General features: G+C 45.9%; 1 protein-coding gene across 4 annotated transcripts in view; it reads left to right on the forward strand.

Annotated features, from left to right (window-relative positions):
• OGT (O-linked N-acetylglucosamine (GlcNAc) transferase) overlaps nucleotides 1-27,055 on the forward strand; it is a 668,897-nt gene that overhangs the window by 15,799 nt on the left and 626,043 nt on the right. For 2 of the 4 annotated variants that reach the window (XM_085608464.1, XM_085608465.1), the window contains exon 2: nucleotides 20,692-20,842. In XM_085608464.1, coding sequence (XP_085464590.1) covers nucleotides 20,692-20,842 — 151 coding nt within the window. Of the gene's footprint in view, nucleotides 1-20,661; nucleotides 20,843-27,055 lie in introns of all 4 variants that reach the window. The other 2 variants (XM_085608463.1, XM_085608462.1) reach the window with 1 other exon arrangement.

Raw genomic sequence — 27,055 nt, forward strand, 5'->3', positions numbered from 1 at the left:
AAAGATGGTCGATTGAAACAAACAAAAGAATTGTAGGCCCATGTGATTTGAGATGGAATCTTCGCTGCAGAAGTTTTGGTCATTCAAAAAGGAGGGGTGAGATTGAAGCAAACTCTGAGTTTTTAACTAAGCTGGTGCACTTGTAAAAGCGTGTCTTTCTTGGGAAGTTGCTTTGTATCCCATGATGGAGTAGTCTTCATAGGAAGGTTCGTTTTTCTCAAATTTTGGTGCTCAGATTCGTGGCAGAATGGTGTACATTGCAAAAAATATCTGACCTTTTGCAATATAGTCATGAATGCCATCTGGTGCCTAAGTGGACTTGGATGAACAAGCGATTCTCTGTGAAAGGTAGCATTAGTGTGAATCATTTCTCAGTTGCCTACAAAGATTTAGTCGATGAGGGGACTGTGGTGTACCAGAGGTCTAAGATATAGTTCTCCTTTTCATTGAAGGCAGCATGACCTACGTTGTATGTCTCTTGTTTATTAATAATGCAGATGATGCTCACAGCTTGGGCCATGATATGCGTTTTGTACTCCTATGGGATGGTGGCAATATAAAGCTAATATGCTAGATTGTAAATCTTGGTTAAGTTGGTTCGAGGGAGACCGGTGGTGACAAATGGACTCTTGAAAGAGTTATTTCTAATTCTTGAACCTTTGCTCCCATCATTGACTATGACTATGGGAAAACGACCAGGCACCTTTTGAGGCCAGAGTTGCTCATGTTGCTGGATATGAGACATGGCTGCATCACCATTTCAAGTCTGAAGCTCGTTCACACGATTGAGTTTGCCTTATGGCTTGTTCACCTTTTCTGGCCTGAAGATTGATGTCCTTCATTTTGTTAGAAAGCAAACACAAGGAGATGATGGACGGAGCTCGGAAACTTTTCAGACAGTTACCCCCCAGTCACAGATCTGGGTTGAATCCATCATTCTTTAGCTCACTTTGCCACCCCATGTTCAGACACAGCTATTTGCAAATCGTCTTGACCCTGTGCCTCATTGGAACAGTCCAGACCGAACTGCCAAGCCATGTCTTCTCTGGATGGGAAGCCAGCATCCCGGGACCGGTTTCTGGGTAACACCCTTCATCAGCCAGGCCAGCTTGAATCCAGTGGCAAAGTGAGCAAGGGGCTGCATGAATAGAGACCAGTGAAAGGGTACACAGCTTCTTCACCTATTGGTAATAGACATCATTGCTGTGAACTGCCAAGCAAGGTTTACACATACGGCCATGCTCTACCCAGAAGTGATCAGAACTGTAGGTGTTGTGCACTGGGGCGTGCCACATTCACAGGCCTCTCAATGGACTTAGTCACATAGGGTTCTGTCTTATAAAATACCACACATTCCTTCTAGTGCCAGCTTGTAATCATGTGAACTGCTCCAGATCACCAGGTGCTGCCCTCTTACCACTAAAATGCAGTCTCTCTGCTGAGAAGATTCCCTCTCAATTGCTTCGTCAGTTGTAAAATCCTATGTGTGGTAAACCAATGTATACTCTGGAGCACGGGGTGAGAATAAGGCATTGTCCACTGGGTCACGGTGGCAGGAGTTTTCTGTCTTTAGCAGCCATGAGATTGGCATTGTGTTAAATATCTACCTATTAGAGCCTGCATTCAGTGGCATGTGCCTAGCGAATGTGGAAATCCTTCTTCGCTCTCGTTTGGCCATAAGTACTCTGGTTGTTGAGGTTCTTAGCACTGTTTGGTGTTATAGAGAGGCCGCTGCTTTAGAGCTACATTTTGGACATTGCCTGCGGATGTCTGAAAATGAAGGACTTTAAACTTAATCCGTTTGAGGCAGAGGTCAGTGTTCTGTGCCAAATGAATCACTTCACATCTGTCCTTGTAGGTATCCGCCTCAAACCTGTGATATGGTCTAAAGAGCCCTTGTTTATCACCAAACCTGTCTTGTACCCAGTGCTTGTGCTCACAACCAGCTTTGGTTTATCAGGCCTCACTGCCAGTACCCAGAGCCTAGCAGTGATATTGGCTGAAGAGCCCTTGTTTATCACCAAATCTGTCTTGTATCTGCTGTCGATGCTCTGAACCAGATCTGGTTTATCAGGCCTCGTACCCAGTGACCGCACCCAGAACCTGGCTGTTCTAGTGCCTGAAGAGTTCTTGTTTGAGGTCTCAAACACACCTGCATGGTCCCTTAAATTTTTTGGAGAAGGTGGCGTTATTGATATTCATCCAGTGCAGCTCTACTAAAAGCATTTCCAATCGAGTTTTTGTTTACTCCCTGTGGGAAAATCATGTTTATTTAACCGTTCGATCTAGAAAGATCTTTTTTGTAATCCAGCTCATTCTCATTGCTGATTAGTTCCATTTGATCAATACAATGCTCCTCCTTTGAATTTGGAAATGTTGAGAGCTCCAATGAATTGGCAGCGGGCTATAAACACTGGTATTGGCCCAGTCCTGTCACGCTTGCAATGCCCGCAGTTACTGCGAGTCACACTCTCCGCTGCCTATGGCAGACATGTGGATGAGGGCAATCAGTGAGCCTCTGCCCCTCATTGGGCTGACAGAATTACCAGCGCCTCGAAAGGAGGGAGAGGGTAATCCTGCTCAACTTTCCGAAACTACTCTATCGAAGAAAGACAGTTTTTCAGAGCTGAGTGAGAATTTTGGGCTGACTAAAGCTTCCTTTCTCAGCTCATGGTTTCTAGATTTGATCTTCCTAGGTAGTGCCATGGCCCTATGCCTGGCTTCTCAGGCACACACAGTATGACTTGTGAAAGTACTGAAGGTTTAGAGCCACGAGGTGTTATAAACCTCTTGTCTCTCTCAGGAGGCTTTTTAGGATTAAATATATTATTTCTTTTTACCAAGTAGCACAATCACTTGCCTACATCCTTAGGCCGGTGAGGCAATAAAGAGATCACAGGTGATTGAGAGGGGTGAGGGGTGACGAGTTTAAAAACACGAAGGGGTGGGAGGAGAGAATAGTGAGGGGGATGGGATGCGTAGATGCGCGCACAAAGTAGTATCGCAGGTTTCATCTCGCTTCCACTCCACCTTATGGGAGGATAATTCTGTGTCCACTGTAAGTAAGACAAAGCTCATGTTTCGGCAAGAGTTCTCGAAAGGTTGTGGGCAAGAATTTCAAACAGTGCACATTGTGTCTTCAAACTTTAAAATAGCATGCCAGCTTTCATCTAACACGAGTGAGCAGAAGCTCGATGGATAGTATTCAGGAAGGCGTGGATGTCAGAGGAGAAGTTGGTCATTACTCCTAACGAGAAGCAATTTGTCAAAACGGGAGAGTGAGCTACTCACATGGGGAGTATAGATAGGTGAGTCACGAAGTGTTGAATTGTGACTTAGTGCCATTGCTCGGAATAGGGCTACCCAAAAATCTGTTTATCTGGGGTAAGTCCAGTAGGCCCTGGACATCGAAAAAGTCTCCTATTCTTTTGCAGTTGGCTTCTTGCCAGCGAGAGAAAGATGTACCGCAAAGTGCCGGGGGGTAAATCTGCGTTCCCTGTAATTGGTTTAAGTGGGGAAATGGAGATAGAAAGTTGCTTAGACAGGCTGAGTTTATCCCACGACCCCACTGTGGCCCTAACCACTCGGGAGATACACGCCTCAGGTGGGTGGTGTTTGAGGGAGCAATGGAATTTTCCAGATGTGTATACCGGCTACTGCCTGGTCCCCAAAAATTTTCTCTGTAGTTGGGCACTGCCATTCCACCAAGAACTGCAGCTGTGCCATCTAATAGCGCATCACATGTGGGCCCCTGAATCCATCAAAGTATGATCCTTCCCTGGGCTTCCTAGGATGCTTGCCTCGCCGAATAAAGGGCTCAATGAGTTGCTGTAATTTTTGCAAGGCGCAGGGTAGGGGTTTGGGGAGAGTGTCTGCATGAGATACAGGATCTTGGAGTAAGGGCATTTTAATAGCAGATATTCTCCTGATCCACGATATATGTCCCCGTGCCAAGATTAAACCATGGAGCGGGCCGTATCTAACAAGGACGCCGAATTGTATTTCTGTCTTTTTTGGGGTGGCAAATAGCTGAATGCCGGAATATGGGATTCACTGTGTCACCCAGGGGAACGGAAAGAGTCGCCAAGTGCGTTTGTTCAGCATGAGGGATAGTGAAGTTAAGGGCCTGAGATTTACATGTATTCACTTTAAATCCAGTTACCTTACCAAACAAATCAAGCTCTTCCTATTGCGGGGGCAACGTTTGAGTGGGCTTGGGTATTGCTAGGAACACATCATCTGCATATAGCGCTATCTTGTGAGTTTGACCACCCATATAAACTCCTTCTATGAAGGGATGCCACCGAAGCCGCTCTGCCATGGGCTCCTTGTAAAGCGCAAAAAGGAACAGTGACAGGGTCCCTCTGCTGTGTCTCGCTAGAAATAGAAAATGGATGGGACAGCAACTAATTAACTTGTACTGATGCTGCAGGGTACAAAAAGCTAGAGCATACATATTGGCAAAAATGGGGCCCCATGCCTATCACCTCTGGAACTGACTGCAAAAAGGGCCAGTGTACCTGGTCAAACGCTTTCTTAGTGTCAATCGATATTTATAGAGTGAGAGCACGTGATCGAGTGGCCTTGTTATGGAGGTGAATCTATCTTGGTCTTGCCACAATTGCGTCCCTGTATTAAACCAGCATGGTCCGATTCTATCAGTCCAGGCATATAGTATCCCAGGTTAGTTTCCAGAATACCAGTAAAGATCTTCGCATCAAAATTCAGCAAAGATATAGGGCGGTATGAGGCACAGTAACGCTGTTCTTTCCCAGGTTTAGGCAAGGCTGTGATAATAGCTGATTTCATAGTGTCCATGGGATCACCGACTGCTAAAGGAATCATACAGCCTTATTAGTACTGTGGCCAGTTGTGTAGCAAATGTTATGTAAAAAGCAGTGGTAAACACTCATGGCCAGGTGTCTTCCTATAGCTCAAAGTAACACCTGGACCCTGATGTCTTTGTCTAAGAGAGATACCTCTCTCTCGGGAAGTTTTGTTAGAGGTGTCTGTGCTATATATGAGGTGATGTACGCCGCTGAGTTGCTTCTTCCCGAAGACAACTCGCAGTAAAAGCGAACACATTTCGCCGCAATCCCTTAGTCCTGTCTCACTGCGCGTTTGGAGGGGTCTTTAATTTTGACTATCCGTTGATGGTGACTGCGCGCAGTCGGTGAGCAAAAATCCATCCGGCCTTGTTGCCCCAGCACAGTAGTTCTGCTTAGTGCGGAGTTGGTGTATGCTCCACCACATCCAGGGCCCTGAGTTGCTTCCTAGCTGGTGTGAGCTGCCAATGCTCCTTATGCTAGCCTGTTTGTCTGTGGGACCCCTCCAGTGCATTCACCAGAGCCTCCAGTGCGGAAGCTTGTTATGCCGATCTTTAAGTTGCGCAGTCGCCACTATATACCCTCCTCTGACTACCGTCTGAAGTGCGTCCCATTGTGATGCCATCGGGGTGTTTGTGTGGTGACGTTTGTCAAAATACTCTGATACTTCCCTGATTATGGGCTCTAAAGCCAACAATTTGGGGTTGAGGCGCGAGCAGCTTATGGGCAGGTGTTGGGTAAGTGTAATTGCGGCATGGTCCGAGAGGGCTGCCACTCCTATATCAGCGTGGGTGTTCATCAGCGGGAGAGGGGTGGCGACCAAAGTCTATTCTGGTGTATTTTTGATGTGCAGCAGAAAAGGAGTAGTTCTTTGTAGCGGGATTCAGAGACCTCCATACACCCACTAGGCGTGCCTCTCGGGGCCACTGAAGACCCTGTGGAGAGTATACCCTGGCCAGGCCCGCCCGCTAGATCAAATGATTAGAATGACATCAGTTACCTAGTTGAATTCTTCACCAATCAGGACACTGGCATCAAGAGGTCAGGACACTCACCAGAAATGTCTTTCTTCCAAAGCAATTGTCTTGTAAATTCCCATGTGGCCCCCCAAGGGGGTTTTGTGATTTATTTGGATGCTGCTTTTTTGTAGCTCTGCTTCTTGTATGTACAATGCGTGGAAATGATACAACAGATTATCCTTCTCACTTCTGCTGTTTGGGTCTTCTGCCACCCATGCTTGTTTGTCCTTCATGGCCAAGCATATCTTCAGGTCTTCTAAGTAGTTGTCTTCAATGGTTAATGCTATCTCTTGTTCCATGAAGACGGCCTTGCTTAGAATGTGCGGAGGTTCCATACGTTTTTTTTCTCTTCTGAGGGATTGACATCAGATCTGGACAATCAGTCAGCCTTGCCGTGTTGGGGTCCTGGACGATACTTGATGACAGAATCATAGTCCTCAAAAAAGAGGGACCAGTGTAGTTGCTGTGAAGTGAGGGCTCTTGACGTCTTCAAAAACAGAAGATTTTGATTGTCGGTGTAGATTTCAACTGTGTACTTGGCCCCCATAAGATGTCTCCACTCCTCACAAGCCCTTTTAATTGTCAGCAATTTCTTTTCAGTGACACTATAGTTGATCTCACATGCCGATAGCTTCCTTGAGTAAAAGTCACCGGGATGCAGCTGTCCTGTCTCCGGATTTCTCTGGGATAGGATTCCCCCCAGCGCATGGTAAGAAGCATCTGTTTCCAACATGAACGGCAGCTGCACATCAGGATGCCGTAGAATGGGAGCCTGGGCAAATCTGGATTTCAATATCCAAAAGGCATCTTTTGCTGCTTCCGTCCAATGAAAAGAAACCCCTTTCCTCAACAACCGAGTGAGAGGCTGAACGATCTTGGAGAAGTCCTTGACAAATCTCCTATATAAGGTGGCAAAGCCAATGAAGCTTTGTAGGGTTTTCAAGGTAGAAGGAGACTTCCACTGAGTGATTGCCGTCATCTTCCGCGTGTCCATCTGTATCCCATTGGCACTGATCACGTAACCCAAAAATTCCACTTCAGAGGCGTGACATTCACATTTCTCACGTTGTGCATATAGTGAGTTTCTGTAGTATTTCCAAAACTGTTCTCACATGTTTCATATGATCTGCCACATTGGAGAAATAAATCAAAATGTCTATGTAAACCATATACATAACCTCCAGAAGCCCTCTCAACATCTCATCCATAAAATACTGACATGCAGCGGGTGCATTGCACAGACCGAAAGGCATAACCTGATATTCGAACAGTCCGAATTTTGTCCTGAAGGCTGTTTTCCATTAGTCACCCTGCTTCATTCTCAACAGGTGATAGGCTCCACAGAGATCCAGCTTAGTGAAGATGGTAGAACCCTTCAGTTGGTCCAACAACACTGGTATAAGGGGCAACGGCTACCGGTTCCCTACAGTGACTCTATTGATGACTCTGTAGTCGGTGCAAGTCCTCAGATCTCCCTCTTTCTACGGAATGAAGAAGAGGGGAAAAGAAGCAGGAGACGAAGGATGTATAAATCCGTTGGCCAAATTTTCATCCAAGTATGTTTCAGGTTCGAACAGGGCGTAGGTTCGGCTGCACGGAATTGATGCTCCCGGGATCAGGTCAATCCTGCAGTCATACTACTTATGAGGAGGAAGATGACTCTTCTTTTTTATCAAATACTGAGCTAAACCTCATACTCGGGAGGGATAGTCATTGTACAACCTACTTTGTGAAAGAGACACTTATGGATTCCTCAACTTAGAATTACCCCCAGGCGTCAGACTGGATCCAGAGAATTTTTTAATTAGCAGTATATCTGCGCGTCAATAGGAGGCATCAGTCTACTCTGAGATTGGCATTGTGGTCGCCGGAATGACATTGCGGTATCTACTTAGACGCGGCCTACGTGTGCCGACGTCAGTTCTTTCTTTTTCCGCACCAGCCAGCGCAGATCCTGAGAGCTGTACCTCGAGTCACTTTTTGACTTTACTTTTTGCGTTTTTTTTTCCAACACTTTTTTTGAGTCAATCTACTCGGTGCACGGATGGATGTCACGTCTGACTGGCTTCATGGCTTGCGACTCCTGTCGCAACTTGATGTCGTTCACGGACCCGCTCCTCGTGTGCCTTTGGTGCCTGGAGCGTGACCATGACCCGAAGTAGTGCTCAGACTGCCGCGCCATGAACCCGAAGTCTTTGCAGGAGCGGTCCTGAAAGCTTCTCGAGGCCCGGCAGTCTGCTCAGTGCCATTCAGGGTCCCGGTTGAGATGGAGGTCGCGGGACCGGTAGCGGAACCACCACCGCCACTCGTCATTGAAGTCTTCGTCCTCTGGTAAGTCATAGCATAAGAAGGCGAAGAAACCTAGTCACTCTTCGCATTCTCCCAGTCCGTCGACAGATGCAGGTAGCGGAAGGTAGTTGTGCGGCTCTGCCACGGAGCCTGTTCGGTCGACTCTGGCCTTCCCTCCCTTTCCGGCGATGAGGTGTGTAATCGGAGGCTGCAGACGCTGTGGGAAACGGACTGCTATGGCTGCAGAGATAATGTAGAATGAAGTGTGTAATGGGATGCAGCAGATGCTGAGAGGGAAGCAGACCGCTATGGCTGCAGAGATGTGGAATGAGGTGTGTAATCGGATGCAGCAGGTGCTGTCCAGCGTCAAATGGTGGTGAGGCGGGCTGTGATAATGGCCCAAAAATGCGATGGGTGAAGCTTTTGGTGTTGCCCTCAAGTGGCAGAACAGGCCATGGGCGTATCCTAGATGGAAAGAGCTGGGAATGAGGGGAACTCTGCATAAAAAGGCGTGATCGGAGCTAGAGTTGATAAAGCTATTGCTGTTCTATTCATTCCAAGTTGTGATTTTGATTGAAGACATAGGAAAGTGGGAGGTCAGGAAGGGTGCAGCAGGTGCTGAGAGGGAGGCAGACTGTGATGGCTGCACAGAAGATGTAGAATGAGGTGTGTAATCGGATGCAGCAGACGCTGAGAGGGAAGCCGACTGCGTCAAATGGTGGTGAGGTGGGCTGTGATAATGGCCAGAAAATGCGATGGGTGAAGCTTTTGGTGTTGCCCTCAAGTGGTAGAACAGGCCATTGGCGTATCCTAGATAGAAAGAGCTGGGAATGAGGGGAACTCTGTATGAAAAAGCTTGATCGGAGCTATAGTTGATAAAGCTATTGCGGTCATATTCATTCCAAGTTGTGATTTTGATTGAAGACATAGGAATGTGGGAGGTCAGGAAGGGAGAGGGGGTGGTGATTAACCCCTTCGGTGCTCATGACGGAATGGTTCTGCTATGAGCACCAGTGCTGCTGGGCTCACGATGGAACAATTTCATCATGTACACAAGTGCACAAAATAGAGGGATTTCCTTTTTTTTATTTTTGCCTCGGGAGGTGAGGAAGAGCTTTCCCAATCTACCAATTCTTTATTTTTTTTCTCTCAATGTAATGACTTTTCCGCATGGCATGATGTCATTACATAGAAAATGAAACAGTTTCATTGAAAATGAAACTGAAACCTAGCTGGTTTCATTGTTTCAGTGCTCGTGGGGCTATCTCAGCTCTTCCCCCCCCCCCTCCCCCCCGAGCACCGACTTACATGGGATAGGTGTCGTTGGAATGGGGAGAATCTCCCCTTTCTAATGGTACCCTTTCCTAGTGGATCCCTGCTTGTGGATCCTCCCAGGAGGGTGATCCCCCCCCCCCCCCCCCCCCCCCCCCCCCCCAGAAGGGATCCACCCACTGGGCACCAGGGAGGGGGGAGCGGCCCCATGGGCAAGAGCCTTTGCTCCCCGAGATGGGGGCAATGTGATTTCAACACCTGAAACCCTTTGTTGATACCATTTGCAGGTAAAACAAGCATTTGCAATGCAATAGGTCTCGCATTTACGCAGTTTAAGCTTATTAACAAAAATAAAAGGCATTCTTTGCAATGTCAATAGCTCAAACTCGCGTGAAAGTGAGACCTATTGCATTGCAAATGCTTGTTACTTACTGTACTTCAACCCATTGCTTTACCCCTCTCCCCTGGTCAGCAAAAAGGACTGTTGCAGGGCAAATGGTGTGACAGGGCACAGGTGGTCAAACGTGATGTGATCTGGAGTCAAAGATTGTGTGATATCAGTTCAGCTGTCCCTGGCATTTTGATGAGTTCACGCCCATGTGCCCTCTATAGGAGCACACCAGAGGCTGAGCTCGGAGTGTGCCCAGCTCGAGATATTGCAAATTACTCTCTTGGCCTCAGAGGCCCAGCCACAAATTAGACATTGTGCCACAGATTAGGATCCTCGCTGGCGAGAATACTTCCGGTGACCACCTTTTGTGTAATCGGGTAGAGCACCCTAGAGCCTGGACTGGAGAACAGCATGACCAACTTATCTTCCGAATGTATATCAAAGTCGAGATGTCATGGTCAGTACATACAGCATGGACCGGTGGTGCTGGTCATCTGATGTGCGGAGAGTAGCAATACAGGAAATGTAAGAGCCGGAGGAATGGATTGACAGACGGTGAGAGGCAAGAGGGAATCCATTGGACCACCAAACGATGTAGGCATGGGAAATAGAGGTTGTATGGGTGGCGCAAAGGCATAGGCCACGTGGGAGATAGAAAATAACTGGGCACTATGAAGGAGGTACAGGAAATGGAGGAATGGTTGAGGGGTAGGGTTCTGCAGAGTGGAAGCGCTAAAAAGAAAGGAGCGCAGGCAGGATGAAGGGAAGTGTAGCAAGAGGAAGAGAGGGCAAAGCCCATCATTAGCACTCCGAGTGGCCTGAAATTGGGAGAGCGGAGAGATTTAAAAATGTTGGGCACTAATATACCCATCGATGGAAAGACTAACATTCTATGCATCCAGTGGATTTCATGTGGCCATGCTGGTCATGTCCACAGTGTCTTGTGCAGCAAGACAGGAAGCGGGAATGTGGAGGAAGGAGGGGCTTGGGGGTGCAGGGAGGGCACGCTGCTCCGCTCTTGGCTCTGCTTCCAGGACATGTGAGGAGAGGAGAAGAACACAATGTTCCTGCTCTGAGATTACCATTAGAGCACAGACCGCATTGGGAAGGCGGCGAATGGAGCAAAGAGGCCCAGGGGGTGGGGGAGGGATATTACATGTGGCAATGGAGGAGGGCCAGTGCATTGAACAAAAGGCGGCGAACGGGGGTGGGTGGGGTGCATTGCCTGCGGCAGGGTAGGGTGGTGGGGGGGGGGGGGGGGAGTGGTTACGTAGTAGGGGCAGACGGCGCTGGGAGCATGAATCGCACCTGTTGAGGTGGGAGGTAAAGAGACTGGGGCGAAGCCAGCCGGCATCAGGTATTACTAGCAATGGAGAGGAGAGAGTGCAACCAGCGATGGCAAGAAAATAGGAGGGGTGGGGGAAGCAGAGAAGGGAGGAGGAGGTGAAACGAGCTGAGAAGGGAATGAATGGCATTCCTCAGAGTAGGGTGAACGTAAAGGAGTAGAAAAGCAGTGAGGGCACAAGGTAGTGAAGGCGGTAAGGGAAATAGATGAATGAGTGCGAGGGACACGAATAGAGGTGGCGGGTCTTTAGAGAGTAGGCAAAGAAGGTGCGTCGAGGATATGGGAGAGTGAAATGAGCACAAGAGTACAAGCGCTCACCATCTGTTTTCACTCAGCCGCTTATTTATATTATATGAAAACAGATGGCCCCGACAAAGATGAGAAAATGCTTTGCGACAGCCGCAAAGCAGAAGACAGTCCAGATGGGACAGGCAAAAAGGCGAAAGGGCGGAAACAAAAATACCTCATTTACAATGGCAGACATAAACGGTGACGCCAGTCAATGGAAATGAGGGGCGGGCTTCAAGTCCCCTTCTGAAATCTGCTCTCTTACAAAATATCTCGCCCAGCGAGCAGCGCTTTGCGCTGCAACGCCTGGTGAGACCTAAAAAGACGCTTTTTTCAGCAGCACTCTTTTCTCATTTACATTTTTTTTGCTGTATTTTGGCTAATTTCTGGGTCCCCTCCAGAGGAATCTACAAAGCCTGGGTACCTTTAGAATCAAGATGTTGGGAGAAAAGGATGCAAATTTGGCATGGATACCTTATGTGGAGAAAAAGTTACGCGCAAACTAACCCATATAGCCAAAAATAAGCTTAGCACAGGAGGGGGAGGCCTCGTAGCGACGGGCTAAGGTGAGTGATGTGGGGCCAGTTATAATGCATTGTGGTGATGAGCACTGGAGACTGCGATACTAACATATGCTCAGTCTTTTGAAGCTAGTCACAACCCCATGCCTTCTGGTAAGAGCACTGGCTATTTATGCCCAAATTTTAGAGATAATTTCTCTCTATATGTAGATGTTCCGATCGGAAAAAATGTGCCCTATGTGGTCATGAAGCTGATCTTCAAATCCAGGAAACCTTCGAGCATGAGAGGTGCTGGATGAATTGGATGTGGAACAGGTTTGCGCAGTCAGTCCTGTCTAAGATGTGGAAGAGGTTGTGCGCAGGCCGTTCTTTCTTAGATGTGGACAAGGTTGTGCGCAGGCCGTCCTTTTTAGGTCTTCGCCTTTGCAAGATCTATTGTTGCTTTTGTGTCCGCTTCTCTGGAAGCGGGGTTGGTGTCCGCCCTGTCTCCTTTAAGCCCCGCCTACCATGACTGCATATTTTGCTCGTTAATGATGCATGCAGGTAGAAGGGAAACCATTTCCTGACCAAATATTAGCAAACCCTCGGCCTACGGCCAATTTCTTTTTGAAAATCATTCTTGATGGATGCAAGACTTTACATTTTCAGTGCCTGGAACGAAATGGTACGACGCGGGCTGACTTGCCTCAACGGAAATTCATATAGTTCATAAACTCAATTGAAGCTCCAGAAAGGCAGAAAAAATAAGAAGTCTACCTGCAGAATTTTTGGGTACCCCCTGGGACTACAAAAACGCATTTTGCATTGAGAAGCTGTTCCTGTTTGCAGATGCTGTACGTGCTTCACTACGGGTAAGCCATGATCCGATAACAATACAGAGGACAAGCTGTTCTGTTGCTGGTGGATGTCTTGCACTCTCGTGTCATAAACACAAATTTCTGCTCCTGTTCTACCCTGCAACCTGTGAACGCCCATGGCCCGTATGATCGAACGGCTGCCCCTGCGGGAGGCAGAAGTGTTGCTCCTTTTGGCGGTTTCATGTGAACGCAGAAAACGATGGACACGGGCAATGGGATGGAGGAGGGAAGCGAGTGTGTAATGTGTAGGAAGGAACATTCCTGAATGTGTATTATTTGCTGCCCGTCTGTAGAACAGACTCATAATCTGATTTAAAGTGTGATGGGTGGCCCGCAGGTGTCATGGTGGCAGAGGACATTATAATCGTCACCCTTATGCACTACTGTCCTCCACAAAAATGACACAAATGCTGGACCACTGGCTATCACTGTAAGTTTGGTGCGCCGCTGCTATTTTTCAGACGTCTTACATTAAACCTTTTTGTTTTTCAAAGACCAGGTACCAATGTGTGACCTGTTAATTTTTTTTTTTAAATAACAAAAGACTAATAAACAATAACGAATGACTCCCTCCGCCCTGGGAGATTTCTCTGTGTGGGGCTCATTTTTTTTTTTTTGTCAGTACCACCATGTTTTTCCAGCGCTGACAGACAGAAAAGAACAAGCACTGGCAAAGCCAATAGGTCTCGTTCTCAGTACATTTTCCTGGGTGCTGCAACATCTACTGGTGGCGTCACAGCACTGTGCTGCGTGCTGAGCCGTGCAAACACCTGTAGCTTACAACTCTCCAAGTGCCAGCAGGAAGCACACACTCCAGGCCCATGAGAAGCGTGGGATTCCTGAGGCCCCATCCTGGGCTGGTTTATCTAGGCTGTGTTAGATTTGTTGTGCCAACTGTCCATGTCAAATTAAGGCAGCAGCAGCCACATGCTCTACAATGCCCCAGTTTAAAGTGCTTTCCATGTATATTTGCTGTTTGAATTTTGTAATGATGGGGAAGGGGGAAATACTGGCTATAGGTGATTTTTCGTATTTTTAATCCCTTGGTGCATTGAAATACTGGTGATGCCGGTAGACAATCCGCCAGGCGGCAGCTTTTTGGAGTGGATGAGCTATTTACTCATGGGCGTGGGACTTTTGAAAGCTTTGAATTTAAGGGCACTGGTTGCAGCGATAGCTGCTATGAGTAACGTCCTCTGTTGTGTTATTTAACATGGTTGTCGAGTGTTTTTATGACCAGGTTGACTACAGCCTATCCTGTTGTGTTTTTTTAAAACATTTTTTTTTTTACATAAAACAGCATTTACATTCTGGAACTGGATGATGGTATCACACTTGGCACTGCGTCATCTGACAGTTTATGGTAAATGTTTTTTTGAATTTAGATTTTAAGGGTGTGGATAAGAAAAGCCCTTGTATATCTGCTGTTTTCTCAGGCACTGTGCCATTCTTTAGGTCAAGCCTGGGCAGCGCATGCGCTGCTCTGCGAGGCATGTCCTATTGACTTGAAGCCAGCCCACACTCCGCCCATATTTGTCATTGGCTGTGTCATTGTCCTCCGTAAATGCTGGCTTCTGATTCGTCATTAGGCTTCTTGGTCCCTCCTTAGTATCTCCCATGAGGACTGGCCCTTTTACTTCAGTTGTTAGACTGTACATTTTATTTAGTCTGTAAGCACTATTTTCTTTGCGTTTCTCCTACTGCAGGCTCGACATGATTTCCTGCAACATTCAGCGCGCCATGCAAACTTTTGCTTTCCAAGCAGCCCGGGACAATGACGGCTGCTTCTTTGAAATGCAATAGGTCTCATTTTTACAAGAGTTTGAGTTATTGGTATTGTAAATGGCAATGCCTTTCATTTCTGTGTTAATTATCAAAATAGATAAATAAAAGATATTGTCATTTACAATGCCAATAGCTTAAACTCTCGCAAATGCGAGACCTATTGCATTGCTAATGCTTGTTAAGACATGGAAGAGATTGTGCGCAGGCCGTCCATTTTAGGTCTCGCCTAGCGACGCAGCGTATGCGTTGCTCGCCGTGGCAAGATCTATTGTTGTTGGTTTCTTAGCCGAAGGGGGACAGGGCATGTGCACGTGCCTGGAGGACAGGCTATGTGCACGACTCATGGCATTTTCAATAGAAAGCGCGCTTTCACTTTCCCTCCCCGTGACTTTCGGCGCGTTTACATCTCCGGCTTGCGGCGTTTTTAGGCCAACGTGTGCATGGCACGCTTTCACTTTTTCATCGTAAGCTTGAAAATAAGGCGCATGGAGCTGCACAGAGCATTGTAGTTGCTGTGTATGAGTAGCTGTTGCGGATATTAGACGCAGAAGCCGCTCTTGAGAGCTGCTCCCATTGAACATTGGATAAGCCGTGCGGCGCATGCCGCTACCATGCCTTTTGTGGCGCTCTTGTGCGAGAGGCTGTAGGTGGTGAAAGGGCAACGATTGAAGGGGAAACCTGAAGTATTTCTACTCCATGGGAGGTTTCCAAGAACTCTTTCTGAACGCACTTCTGTTGACGAATGTAGGCTGATCCAGTCATGTTTAAAGTACTGCATTCATTGAGACATGTTGGTCGCAGACGGCGCATGATATTTGTAGCTTTTCCGATTGAGGAACTATTGAGTACTCTTTTGTGGCGTGCCTAAGAGGTAGTGGGAATCTATGCAGCAGTGTGACATATAAGCAGTTCGAGAGGCTGTTTCCGAGTTTCTGTGCTGTGGGGGGGGGGGGGGGGGAGATAAAGCTAACGGTCTGAAAATAGAACGTTTCCTCCGGGCCTAGAGCCTTGCGGTTTTGTAGAGATAAACGGTGGCTTCCATTCTAGCTGGGCTGCCGCTCCGTCACCAGGGCAACGGATGCTGGGTTTCCGGCGGGTCTAGAACGTACTGCAGAAGTTCTTTACCTGAGGGCGAAGCCCGCTCTTTACGAGGATTACCGGCCCCGCCAACCACATGCGGAACTCCCGATTCCAGATATGGGCTAGACCTAGGGTGAGTGGAAAGGGCCCGAGTGGATTTCAGAGTCTGGTTAGAAGTTGGCACTCCCTTCTGTCGTCACTGCCCTTCTCTGCCCTGCCTCTACAATCGCAATCTGCCCTTTTTTCTTCTCTCATCCTCTTTGGTTATTTTTCTCCTTCCTTGCCTTCTCTTCGTTCCCTTTTCTCTCCCCACTCCTTTTTCCTCTTTGTTGCCCCCCCACCTGCAGTCTTTCTTTTTTCTCATCTTTCTCTTGCCCACCCCTAATCCCCTTACTCTCTTCACCATGCTCTTCTTTTCCTCCTTCTACTTTATTAATCTCTTTCCTATCTCTCTCTGTGCCACACTGGCCTGTGCCTCCTAGAAAGGGCCCTGCTTGACACACGGTTCTACCAGTTGCAAGCTGCAACACAAAACCTTCCCCTTTCAGTGGCAAAGACTTCGGTTTTGTTCCTGAAGCAGAGGTCTTGGGGCAGGAGCGGGGTGGGGGAGTGTTGGTGGGGGGGCGATGGTGATTGTGTGTCTCCAATCTGTATGATTTCGCTTTTATTTTTTTCAAGTGCTTTGAGCCAGCGGGTGGGGAGACGCCCGCATCGCACTATCTCTTGGTTCAGAGCAGTGCCTCCGGAGTGGGAGGTACTGCACATGCAGTGTGTGGTCACCCTGCAGTTTTGGTGTGTGCTCACGGTTTTGGCCACAACAGCCTGAGCCTACCTTTACTGTTGAATTTATATAGTGTTTGATGTAAACCTGACCAGGGGGACGAAGCGCTTAAATTCTAACCATACTGCAGTGAACAGGTACCTATGTCGAAGCATGTTCCCTGCTCTCTGTGCCATGGTGCACCCAGCCGTGTGTGTGTTTATACGTGTAATTCTCAGAGGCCCGCAGCTGTCTTAACTGATGTGGTTCATGCTCAAAGTTAAACAAAATTAAGTCTTTGCCTAGTGAGGCGCAGCACCTCTGCACTGTAGAGCCAGATGTTGATTTGTTATTTTTATTTCAAGCACCGTTCAGTATTCTGAGGTGCTTTTATCTACGCCAGTCAGGATGTTTGCTCTTTGACCTGATATATCTAAAGCACCCTTTCTGTTATAGATGGTGAGGTTCATTGTATTTTTTAAGCTATTAATTAGTATTGTAAATAACAATGCCTTGTATTTGTTTTAAAACCCTAAACCTAAATGGAAGGCATTGTCATTTACAATGCCAATAGCTCAAAATCATGTGAGACCTATTGCATTGCAAATGCTTATTTAAGATGTGGATGTGGGAGAGGTTGTGCGCAGTCCGTCCTTTCTATGATGTGGGAGAGGTTGTGCGCAGTCCGTCCTTTCTATGACGTGGAAGTGGTTGTGCGCAGTCCGTCCTTTCTATGACGTGGAAGTGGTTGTGCGCAGTCCGTCCTTTCTATGACGTGGAAGAGGTTGTGTACAGGCAGTCCTTTCCAAGATGTGGAAGAGGTTGTGCGCAGGCCGTCCTTTCCAAGATGTGGAAGAGGTTGTGCGCAGGCCGTCCTTTCCAAGATGTGGAAGAGGTTGTGCGCAGGCCGTCCTTTCCAAGATGTGGAAGAGGTTGTGCGCAGGCCGTCCTTTCCAAGATGTGGAAGAGGTTGTGCGCAGGCCGTCCTTTCCAAGATGTGGAAGAGGTTGTGCGCAGGCCGTCCTTTCCAAGATGTGGAAGAGGTTGTGCGCAGGCCGTCCTTTCCAAGATGTGGAAGAGGTTGTGCGCAGGCCGTCCTTTCCAAGATGTGGAAGAGGTTGTGCGCAGGCCGTCCTTTTTAAGATGTGGATGTGGGAGAGGTTGTGCGCAGGCCGTTCTTTTTAAGATGTGGATGTGGGAGAGGTTGTGCGCAGGCCGTTCTTTTTAAGATGTGGATGTGGGAGAGGTTGTGCGCAGGCCGTTCTTTTTAAGATGTGGATGTGGGAGAGGTTGTGCGCAGGCCGTCCTTTTTAAGATGTGGATGTGGGAGAGGTTGTGCGCAGGCCGTTCTTTCTAAGATGTGGATGAGATTGTGCACAGTCCGTCCTTTCTAAGATGTGGATGAGATTGTGCGTAGATAGTCCCTACTAAAATGTGGATGTGTAGACCTCACTACCACATCCATTGTTGTGGTACAAACCAAGTTGCCTGCTGAGATAAAGACATTTTCTCCTTCTCTGGATCGCAGAGTTGACTCTTGATCTAAACCTCTTTTTCAGTGGTAGCTGCCTAAAAATGCAAGTGGATTCCGATGTTCTTGCTTTTGAGCCTTCTCTTTTGAAGTTCAGTACATTTGAAAAGACCTGGCTGCTCCTCTGCCAAGTGGATGCTCCTTGCTCCTCCCTGCTCTTGTGAAGTTGTATGTAATATAGTTGCCTTTTAAATTGTCTGCTACATTAAAGTTAATTTGAAATTGTCAAGGTTATGTTGTACCCTTTATTACCTGTGCGAATTGCCAAAGTGTTGACTTAAGAAGTTTTATTAATTCGTTCTTTTATTTATTGAACTGTGTTGATGATGCCTTGGTACTCCTGTACACTTCCCATCCCTCAAACCTGACACTGAGCTATGTTTAGTGCTATGCTTCCCTGAAATCTAATTATACAGTTACTAAAACCTACTGCTACCCTTCCCTAGATCCTAAAATCCCCTACCTACTCATGTATGTTACACATCCCTAAACCCTACCAATCCTTTAGAACGCTTAATTCTTCTCTGAACCCCTAAAAGCCCTTAATGTCCCTTCATGCACCCTTCCCTTAACTCCAATTTGTTTTAGGACTTCATCCTATTTCCTGAAGTTAAAAGTCCCTTAGTTCCACTTATGGTTTTCGAACCCAACCAACTCCTTACTAGCGCTTTACTCTACTGTTAATCCTAAAACCCCTAACTAGTCCCCTGCCACCCCCCACCTCGTTGTAAATCCTTATCTACTTAATCCAGACATGCCCTGCACCCAGTGCTCTTCTGCTAGAAAGCCTGGCACTTTTCAAAAAATGTTTTATATGCTCAGCTTTTTTCGTTCTATTTTGTTCAGTAGATAACATTTTTGACTCGTTTTTTCAGTCTACATGTTTCTCACAATAAGTTTTACAGTAAACTGCCAAATCCTGGCAAGGAGGAGGGACAGGTGGAGCTTTCAGGACCGTGTGTAGTGGGCCATGGAGAGTGGTTGTGACCAGCTGAACAGCTGCAAGACCTGTTGTGCTCTTGACCATAACTGTGTATACCCTTTTCTTTGGGATCCTGTCTGTTACCCAAATGTGCATCTCTTTATTTCTTCCATTTCTTCATCTTTAGTCCCTTTGTTTTTGTTCTTTTACATTTCACTTTTGTTTGGAGCTTGAATTTTTTGTAAAACCTCAGTGAATGCGCATTTTAGATTTTAATCAAGTGCATAGCACAGGGCTTGATTTGCTGACGTACCCAGGGCGTAGATTGCAAGTTGAGCTCTAGGCATCTTCTGGCTCCTCCCTGGCCGCCGCCTCTGAGCACTCTTTCTGTATGAGGCATTGATCTTACATGGGCAAACCCAGCTTAGTTCTCGCACTATGAGCTCATGGAATGTTTGAATATCAAAAGTCTTAGTGAAAACTAATAGTTCCTCTGGCTATATTTTACTGGGGTTTGTTTAGCCAAAGAAGTACTGAAGTTGCAAATGCATCTTGGAGTTTTTCATTCAGGAAGGATACACAGCTCCAGATATCTATTTTTGTAACATCCTAATGAAAGAAAGTTCTACCTGCTGTGTATTGATAAACTCCTTGTCAGACACCAGTCATTAAGTACAGCCGTCCTGTGCTGCTGGCTGTACACCATGCACCCTCAGCAAAACCTCTAAAAGGGAAATCTCTCCTCACCTTCAGGGGGTGTTTGTCATCTGGGGGATCTAAATTTTCTTCGAACCAAATGGTGTTTTTGGGGTATTTTTGGTCTCCATTCTGAAAATTGCCCCAGTCTGAAGTCCTAGGCTAGTTAATGATGTACATATGTGCAATGAAATTAAAGCTGTCAGCTGTGCCTGATCAAGCATTGTGGCCTTTTTCATTGCCATGGCAGGACCAAACTGTGGTGTTCAGAGTAGTATTCCAGAACACTAAATTTACAAGAATAGCTCCGATATCCTGATCATGTCACCTACTCCCCTCACTGCCCGCTGGAGATGATTTGATCTCTGGAATGCTGTGGTGCTGCTCAGCTAGCTAGGACGCCATAGCTAGGACGCCATGCTGTGGTGCTGTTCAGCTCGCCAGGGCGCCATGCTGTGGTGCTGTTCAGCTCGCCAGGGCGCCATGCTGTGGTGCTGTTCAGGGCGCCATGCTGTGGTGCTGTTCAGCTAGCCAGGGCGCCATGCTGTGGGCCTGCTCCGCTAGCCAGGGCGCCATGCTGTGGGCCTGCTCCGCTAGCCAGGGCGCCATGCTGTGGGCCTGCTCCGCTAGCCAGGGCGCCATGCTGTGGGCCTGCTCCGCTAGCCAGGGCGCCATGCTGTGGGCCTGCTCCGCTAGCCAGGGCGCCATGCTGTGGGCCTGCTCCGCTAGCCAGGGCGCCATGCTGTGGGCCTGCTCCGCTAGCCAGGGCGCCATGCTGTGGGCCTGCTCCGCTAGCCAGGGCGCCATGCTGTGGGCCTGCTCCGCTAGCCAGGGCGCCATGCTGTGGGGCTGCTCCGCTAGCCAGGGCGCCATGCTGTGGGGCTGCTCCGCTAGCCAGAGCGCCAGGGAAGAAGCGGAGACCTGGTTTCGAATAAAGTAAATGTAGGAGTTTAAAATGCCAGGCACTGTTGCATTTTACTTTTGTTTCAAGCTTTTCATACATTTTTATTTACTTCATCCTTTTTCCCTGTTTTCTAACATTTTGTTTTCCCCCTGAATGTTTTGGTGATTTTCTCCAGAACCAACGAAACGTATGCTTTCCTTCCAAGGCTTAGCGGAATTGGCTCATCGTGAATATCAGGCGGGGGACTTTGAAGCAGCGGAGAGACACTGCATGCAACTGTGGAGGCAGGAGCCAGACAACACGGGTGTCCTGCTGCTGCTTTCGTCCATCCACTTCCAGTGCCGCAGGCTAGACAGGTAAGTTCCTAGTGGTGGTCTCGTAGTGAGCCTGAATTATCTTGTTTTTGTTTTGACTTGGGCGACATGGCTTTGGGTGGGGAGAAATTTTGATCCTAGTCCGTTCGCCTATCTGCCGTAAGGCGGTGTTTGAAGATATCATGAATAATCCTCTTGCCATCCTTTTGGTTATTGACATTGTTTACTTGGTTTTATCTTAGAGGGGAAACATACTATTTACAACCCAATAAAGATAATACAGTGCAGAGAGTCAGACCAGTGCTTGCAGTGTAATGCAGTGACTCTGGTTTGAGCGCTATCATGTTTACAGGGCATGCAGCCTGGACACATTTGGGTCAAGAAGGATGATCTACAGGGGTTTTCTGATGCATTGTTATGTTGCTACACAGAGAGCCATGGGAATGCCGTTAATAGGTCCTAGTAACGTTCTTAGACCTAGAAATCTATGTAAAAAACAATAGATTACACACCACAGGCACATACAGAAAAGCAACAGCAGGAAACTCCATCCTGCATGCGTATAGTTTCCACCCCACCAAGCTAAAAATGAGCATGCCTTACACTGAGCATCTCCGGATGAAACGGAAATGTCAGTGAGGGGCAGGCACTAGAGGATGCTCAGAATGGTCTCACTAGGAGATTCAAAGAAAGGGGTTACAAAGATCAGGTCCTTTCACAAGTATTACAGAAGGTCAGTGGCATCGAAAGAGAAGTCCTATTGAAACCAAAAGAAGGGAAGGAAGAGACCAAGACCGCGAGAAAATAAGGTTAATCACTGGATACAGTGGTGCCTACCACACAAAGGTGAGAGATTGTGTGAGTAGGCACTGGGACCTAATTAGAAGTGATCCAATGCTCAGTACATTAGTAAAACGGAGACCACAGGTGACTTTTACGAAAGCCAAATCCATGAGACGAGCTGGTAGATAGTAGTCCAGAAATAATAAAACCAGAGAATTGGCTTAGGGTGAACCCAGGCTTAATTAAATGTAAAAAATGTAGGGCTTGTACAATTGCCCAAAATGCCAAAATCAGTCATGTCCCCATTTATGGTAAAACCATGGAAATTAAATGCTTTCTGAACTGCTGAATTGACCATGTAGTGTACATCCTACAGTGCTCCTGCCCAAAGCTATACGTAGGAAGCACAATTCACATGGTCCATGTTCGCATTCTCCAACATATGCGGGCGGTAAAGAACAATGACAAAACATATCCTGTGGCATGCCACATTAATGAGATCCACTAGGGCTAATTGGAAGACCTAACCTTCTATGCAGTCGACCAGGTGGCAAAAATGCGAAGAGGAGGAAACTGGGAGAGAATTGTGACAGTTGGAATCCAAATACAGAATGCTTCACAATACCAGAATACCATCAGGATTACACACAGACGAGGATTTGCTTTGCACCTAGGCCACTCTTGGTATCCAGGACAGGTGGCAATGAGATTGGTAACATGGGTTAGACGTGTTGAAAGGACTTGCACAAGAATTGGAAGAAAGATAAAATATAAGTTTAGCATTTGGAGTAAGGATGCCAATATGTTGGAATAGTGATGTAATTAAATGATTCATTTCTCAAAAGGCGGGGTCATTTTAGAGTATAAAAGAAGGTCATTGTTAAAATTTTATATTTTAAAATTCACAAGCATCTCATCATATAGTCTAGGGGCTCAATATGATAACATGGCTGTCCAATAATGGATTAATTACTGGTTAGAAAGTAAGCACGCTCCTGAATAGGAGAGTGTCACTCGTGAAGCACTCTGGTGAGAAACAAGTTCTCCTTATTGGTGAAACAAATTTAGCAAAAGTTGGTTCTAAGGTCTATTCAGTTTATTGAACTCTTTCATCAAAATAATGTTGTTGAATTGTTTTAAGTCAACCAATTATCCAAATGCCCAATGCATTTTGGGCTGTCTTAGCCCTTCTTCAGGGGAGATACTCTAAAAAGGATAAGGTCAGGAATCAGTGTTCAGTATTCAAACAGAAACAGGAGTACTAATTTTTAGCAATAAACAAGTGAAGGAATAGTGCTTAAAGTTCTGGTAAAGCGAGTTGTGGCAAGAATGTGCCTAGTAGAAGCGTGACCGGCGCATTTGCGGTAATTAATGGTGCTCGGACGCTTTGGTAAAGTGAATTTAAAAAAAAGTGTCAAGTGAAAGCGTGATCGGTGCGTTCCCCGTGAACAATAAAACGTTAAGAGCGGGTTAATCAGTTACCTTGGTGCTCGGAAAACGATCACAGGATAGTGAATAGCTCGAGGAATCGAGTAGTTGGTCTCTTACAAGTGGTAGTCAGTTCAACACATTGTGCGGAAGCGAGAAACTTATACATGCGTTAAAATCAAACAATGGTGTGCATTTGGCTTAAAAAAACGTGCAACTATCGATAAGGTGACAGCGGAAAACGCTAATGTCAGGATAGAAAAGGATAAAAGTGCAACGGTAATGCAACAGTTCTCGGTGGTTCAAATGAACTTACGGTTGGTTGTCAAAATTATGCAGCGAGGGAAAACGCTTCAGTACGCTCCGGTGAGTGTAATAGTTGATAATCACGTGACAGTGAAACACGTGGGTATATAAAGGCGTGGATTAGTCAAGAACTACAGGGTAGAAAGACTCGTAGTTCCAAAGGTCATGTAGAGCAGAAGAAAGATGCTCGTGCGTGTGTGTCAAAAATAAAAGTGGGGGGTGATAAGTGAGTAAATACGTGAACATGCGTGGGTATATAGAGATATGGAGAACTCGCGGGAAAACATTTTTTCAAGAAAATTTCAATATAACAAACAAGGTATTCTAATTAGTTATATGAACAGTATAATACGAAAATGAAAATTTAGAATTTGCATGTAAAGTCCAGAACCGAGGTGTTCAGTATACTGCAAAAAATACACTGGTGAACATAACATTCAATCAAGATAATCAAAAAATAGTTAATTCCCAGTAGCACAAGGTCATAAGGTGTCCAAAAGAGGATGGTATACAGTTCGTCGAATCTATACATATAAGGAGACGTCAGTTACAAGAAACACCCGAGGTCATAACGTTCATTCAGGCCTTTCGGATGCGTGCAATTTAATTTGTGAATCCAAAAGATTTCTCTTTGCAGAAAATATTTGTTGGTGTCTCGTCCCCTTAGATATGGAATCTGTTCAAGAACAAGGAAACGCAATTGACAGATGTTATGTTGATGATGGTAGAAATGAGTGGCAATTGGAGATTTGGCCTGTCTAGTTCGTATGTTACTTTTGTGTTCGTTCATCCTTGTACGAATCTTTCTCTCTGTTTTACCCACATAGACAAGGCCACATGGGCATTTCAACATGTAGATAACATTCTGACTGTTACATGTGGCTGTAACTTTGAGTTTAATAGGATAACCTTGTAGAGGATGTTGAATGATGGTACCCTTGATGATGGAGTTGCAATTGCCGCAGTTGAGGCAGGGTAAGGTCCCTTTAAAAATTCTTGTGGTGGGTTCGTCCGCTTTAGATAATGTTTGTTTGAAATTACGTGATCTTTGATACGCGAATCTTGGTGGTGTTTCAAAAATATAGTTGAAATCCGCTTCAGTACTTAACATAGGCCAGTATCTAAGAATAGTTCTTTTGATGTTGAAGCTCTGAGTGGAAAATTTCGACACAAATGTTATTCTCTGGTCTGGTGTTCTGGGCGGTTTAGGTCGGAGTAGCATCTGTCGAGTAGATTTCTCTGTCTTGAGAATGGCGTTATCAAGAACTTTGGTAGGATACTTACGTTGTTCAAACTTTGAGATGCAGGTTATTTTACTGGTCTCGTATAGATCGTTGGTGCTTGAGATCCTTTTTAGTCTCAGCAATTGAGAGTAAGGCAGATGGTTCTTAAGTGAAGGTTGGTGAAAGCTGTGGAAATGAAGTAAATTGTTACGGTCAGTGGGTTTTGTGTATACTTGTGTAGTGAGATGCCCTTGGTTGATTGTAATGCAAGTGTCCAGAAATGTTATTGACTCATTGTTTATGGAATGGGTGAATTGAATGCGCTGATCGACTGTGTTGAGAGATTCAATTAAAGATTTGAGGTGTTTTGTTGGGCCGTTCCATAAGATGAAAATGTCATCAATATACCTTTTGTAAAGAATAAGATGTTCAATCCAGTCTTGTTTGGATAAGATGTTGTCCAGTTCGAAACGGTGCATATAGAGTTTGGCATATGTAGGAGCGGCACAATTGCCCATGGAAGTACCAGAACATTGAATGTAAAAAGTTCCTGACCATTCGAAATAACTGTGATAGAGGGTGAAGTGAATGAGTTCCATAAGGAACACTTTTGGATTATCTGGTTTGTCTGTGTTGGTTAGGAAGGATTCAATTGCCTCTATACCTTTGTCATGCGGTATTGAAGTGTAAAGTGATTTTACGTCAATTGTACATAGGATGGTGTCAGCTGTTATTAAATCACGAACTGATTCTAGAATGTTGAGGAAATCGGTGGTGTCCTTTATGTATGTTGTCATGGACTGAACAGATGCTTGTAGATGCTTGTCCAAATATTTCCCAACAGGTTCGTGTAACGAGTTGACGGTGGAAACAATAGGTCTGAATGGTGGCTTTGTAGCATTTTTATGAATTTTGGGAAGCATATAGATGTAGGGTATTGATGGATTGTCCTTAATCAGATATTTTTTGTCTTCATCATTGATGGTTTCTTGTTCTAAAGCGGTGTTGATAATGGCCTTAAGCACATCAAGAAATTCGTTGGTGGGATCAAAAGGTATAGGCATGTATGTCTGTGAATCTTTGACGTGTTCATTCACATTTTCAACATAGAAGGTCGAATCCATAATCACCAATGCTCCTCCTTTGAAAGATTCGTATAAGGATGAACTAACACAAAAGCAACATACGAACTAGACAGGCCAAATCTCCAATTGCCACTCATTTCTACCATCATCAACATAACATCTGTCAATTGCGTTTCCTTGTTCTTGAACAGATTCCATATCTAAGGGGACGAGACGACAACAAATATTTTCTGCAAAGAGAAATCTTTTGGATTCACAAATTAAATTGCACGCATCCGAAAGGCCTGCATGAACGTTATGACCTCGGCTGTTTCTTGTAACTGACGTCTCCTTATATGTATAGATTCGACGAACTGTATACCATCCTCTTTTGGACACCTTATGACCTTGTGCTACTGGGAATTAACTATTTTTTGATTTATCTTGATTAAATGTTATGTTCACCAGTGTATTTTTTGCAGTATACTGAACACCTCGGTTCTGGACTTTACATGCAAATTCTAAATTTTCATATTATACTGTTCATATAACTAATTAGAATACCTTGTTATATTGAAATTTTCTTGAAAACATTTTTTCCCGCGAGTTCTCCATATCTCTATATACCCACGCGTGTTCACGTATTTACTCACTTATCACCCCCCACTTTTATTTTTGACACACCCGCACAAGCATCTTTCTTCCGCTCTACATGACCTTTGGAACTACGAGTCTTTCTACCCTGTAGTTCTTGACTAATCCACGCCTTTATATACCCACGTGTTTCACTGTCACGTGATTATCAACTATTACACTCACCGGAGCGTACTGAAGCGTTTTTCCTCGCTGCATAATTTTGACAACCAACCGTAAGTTCATTTGAACCACGAGAACTGTTGCATTACCGTTGCACTTTTATCCTTTTCTATCCTGACATTAGCGTTTTCCGCTTTCACCTTATCGATAGATGCACGTTTTTTTAAGCCAAATGCACACCATTGTTTGATTTTAACGCATGTATAAGTTTCTTGCTTCTGCACAATGTGTTGAACTGACTACCACTTGTAAGAGACCAACTACTCGATTCCTCGAGCTATTCACTATCCTGTGATCGTTTTCCGAGCACCAAGGTAACTGATTTACCCGCTCTTAACGTTTTATTGTTCACGGGGAACGCACCGATCACGCTTTCACTTGACACTTTTTTGTTTTAATTCACTTTACCAAAGCGCTCCGAGCACCATTAATTACCGCAAATGTGCCGGTCACGCTTCTACTAGGCACATTCTTGCCACAACTCGCTTTACCAGAACTTTTTTAAGCACTATTCCTTCACTTGTTTATTGCTAAAAATTAGTACTCATGTTTCGGTTTGAATACTGAACACTGATTCCCGACCTTATCCTTTTAGAGTATCGCCCCTGAAGAAGGGCTAAGACAGCCCGAAATCC

This window comes from Triturus cristatus, chromosome 5_2 (assembly GCF_964204655.1).
Source record: "Triturus cristatus chromosome 5_2, aTriCri1.1, whole genome shotgun sequence".
Classification (NCBI taxonomy): domain Eukaryota; kingdom Metazoa; phylum Chordata; class Amphibia; order Caudata; family Salamandridae; genus Triturus; species Triturus cristatus.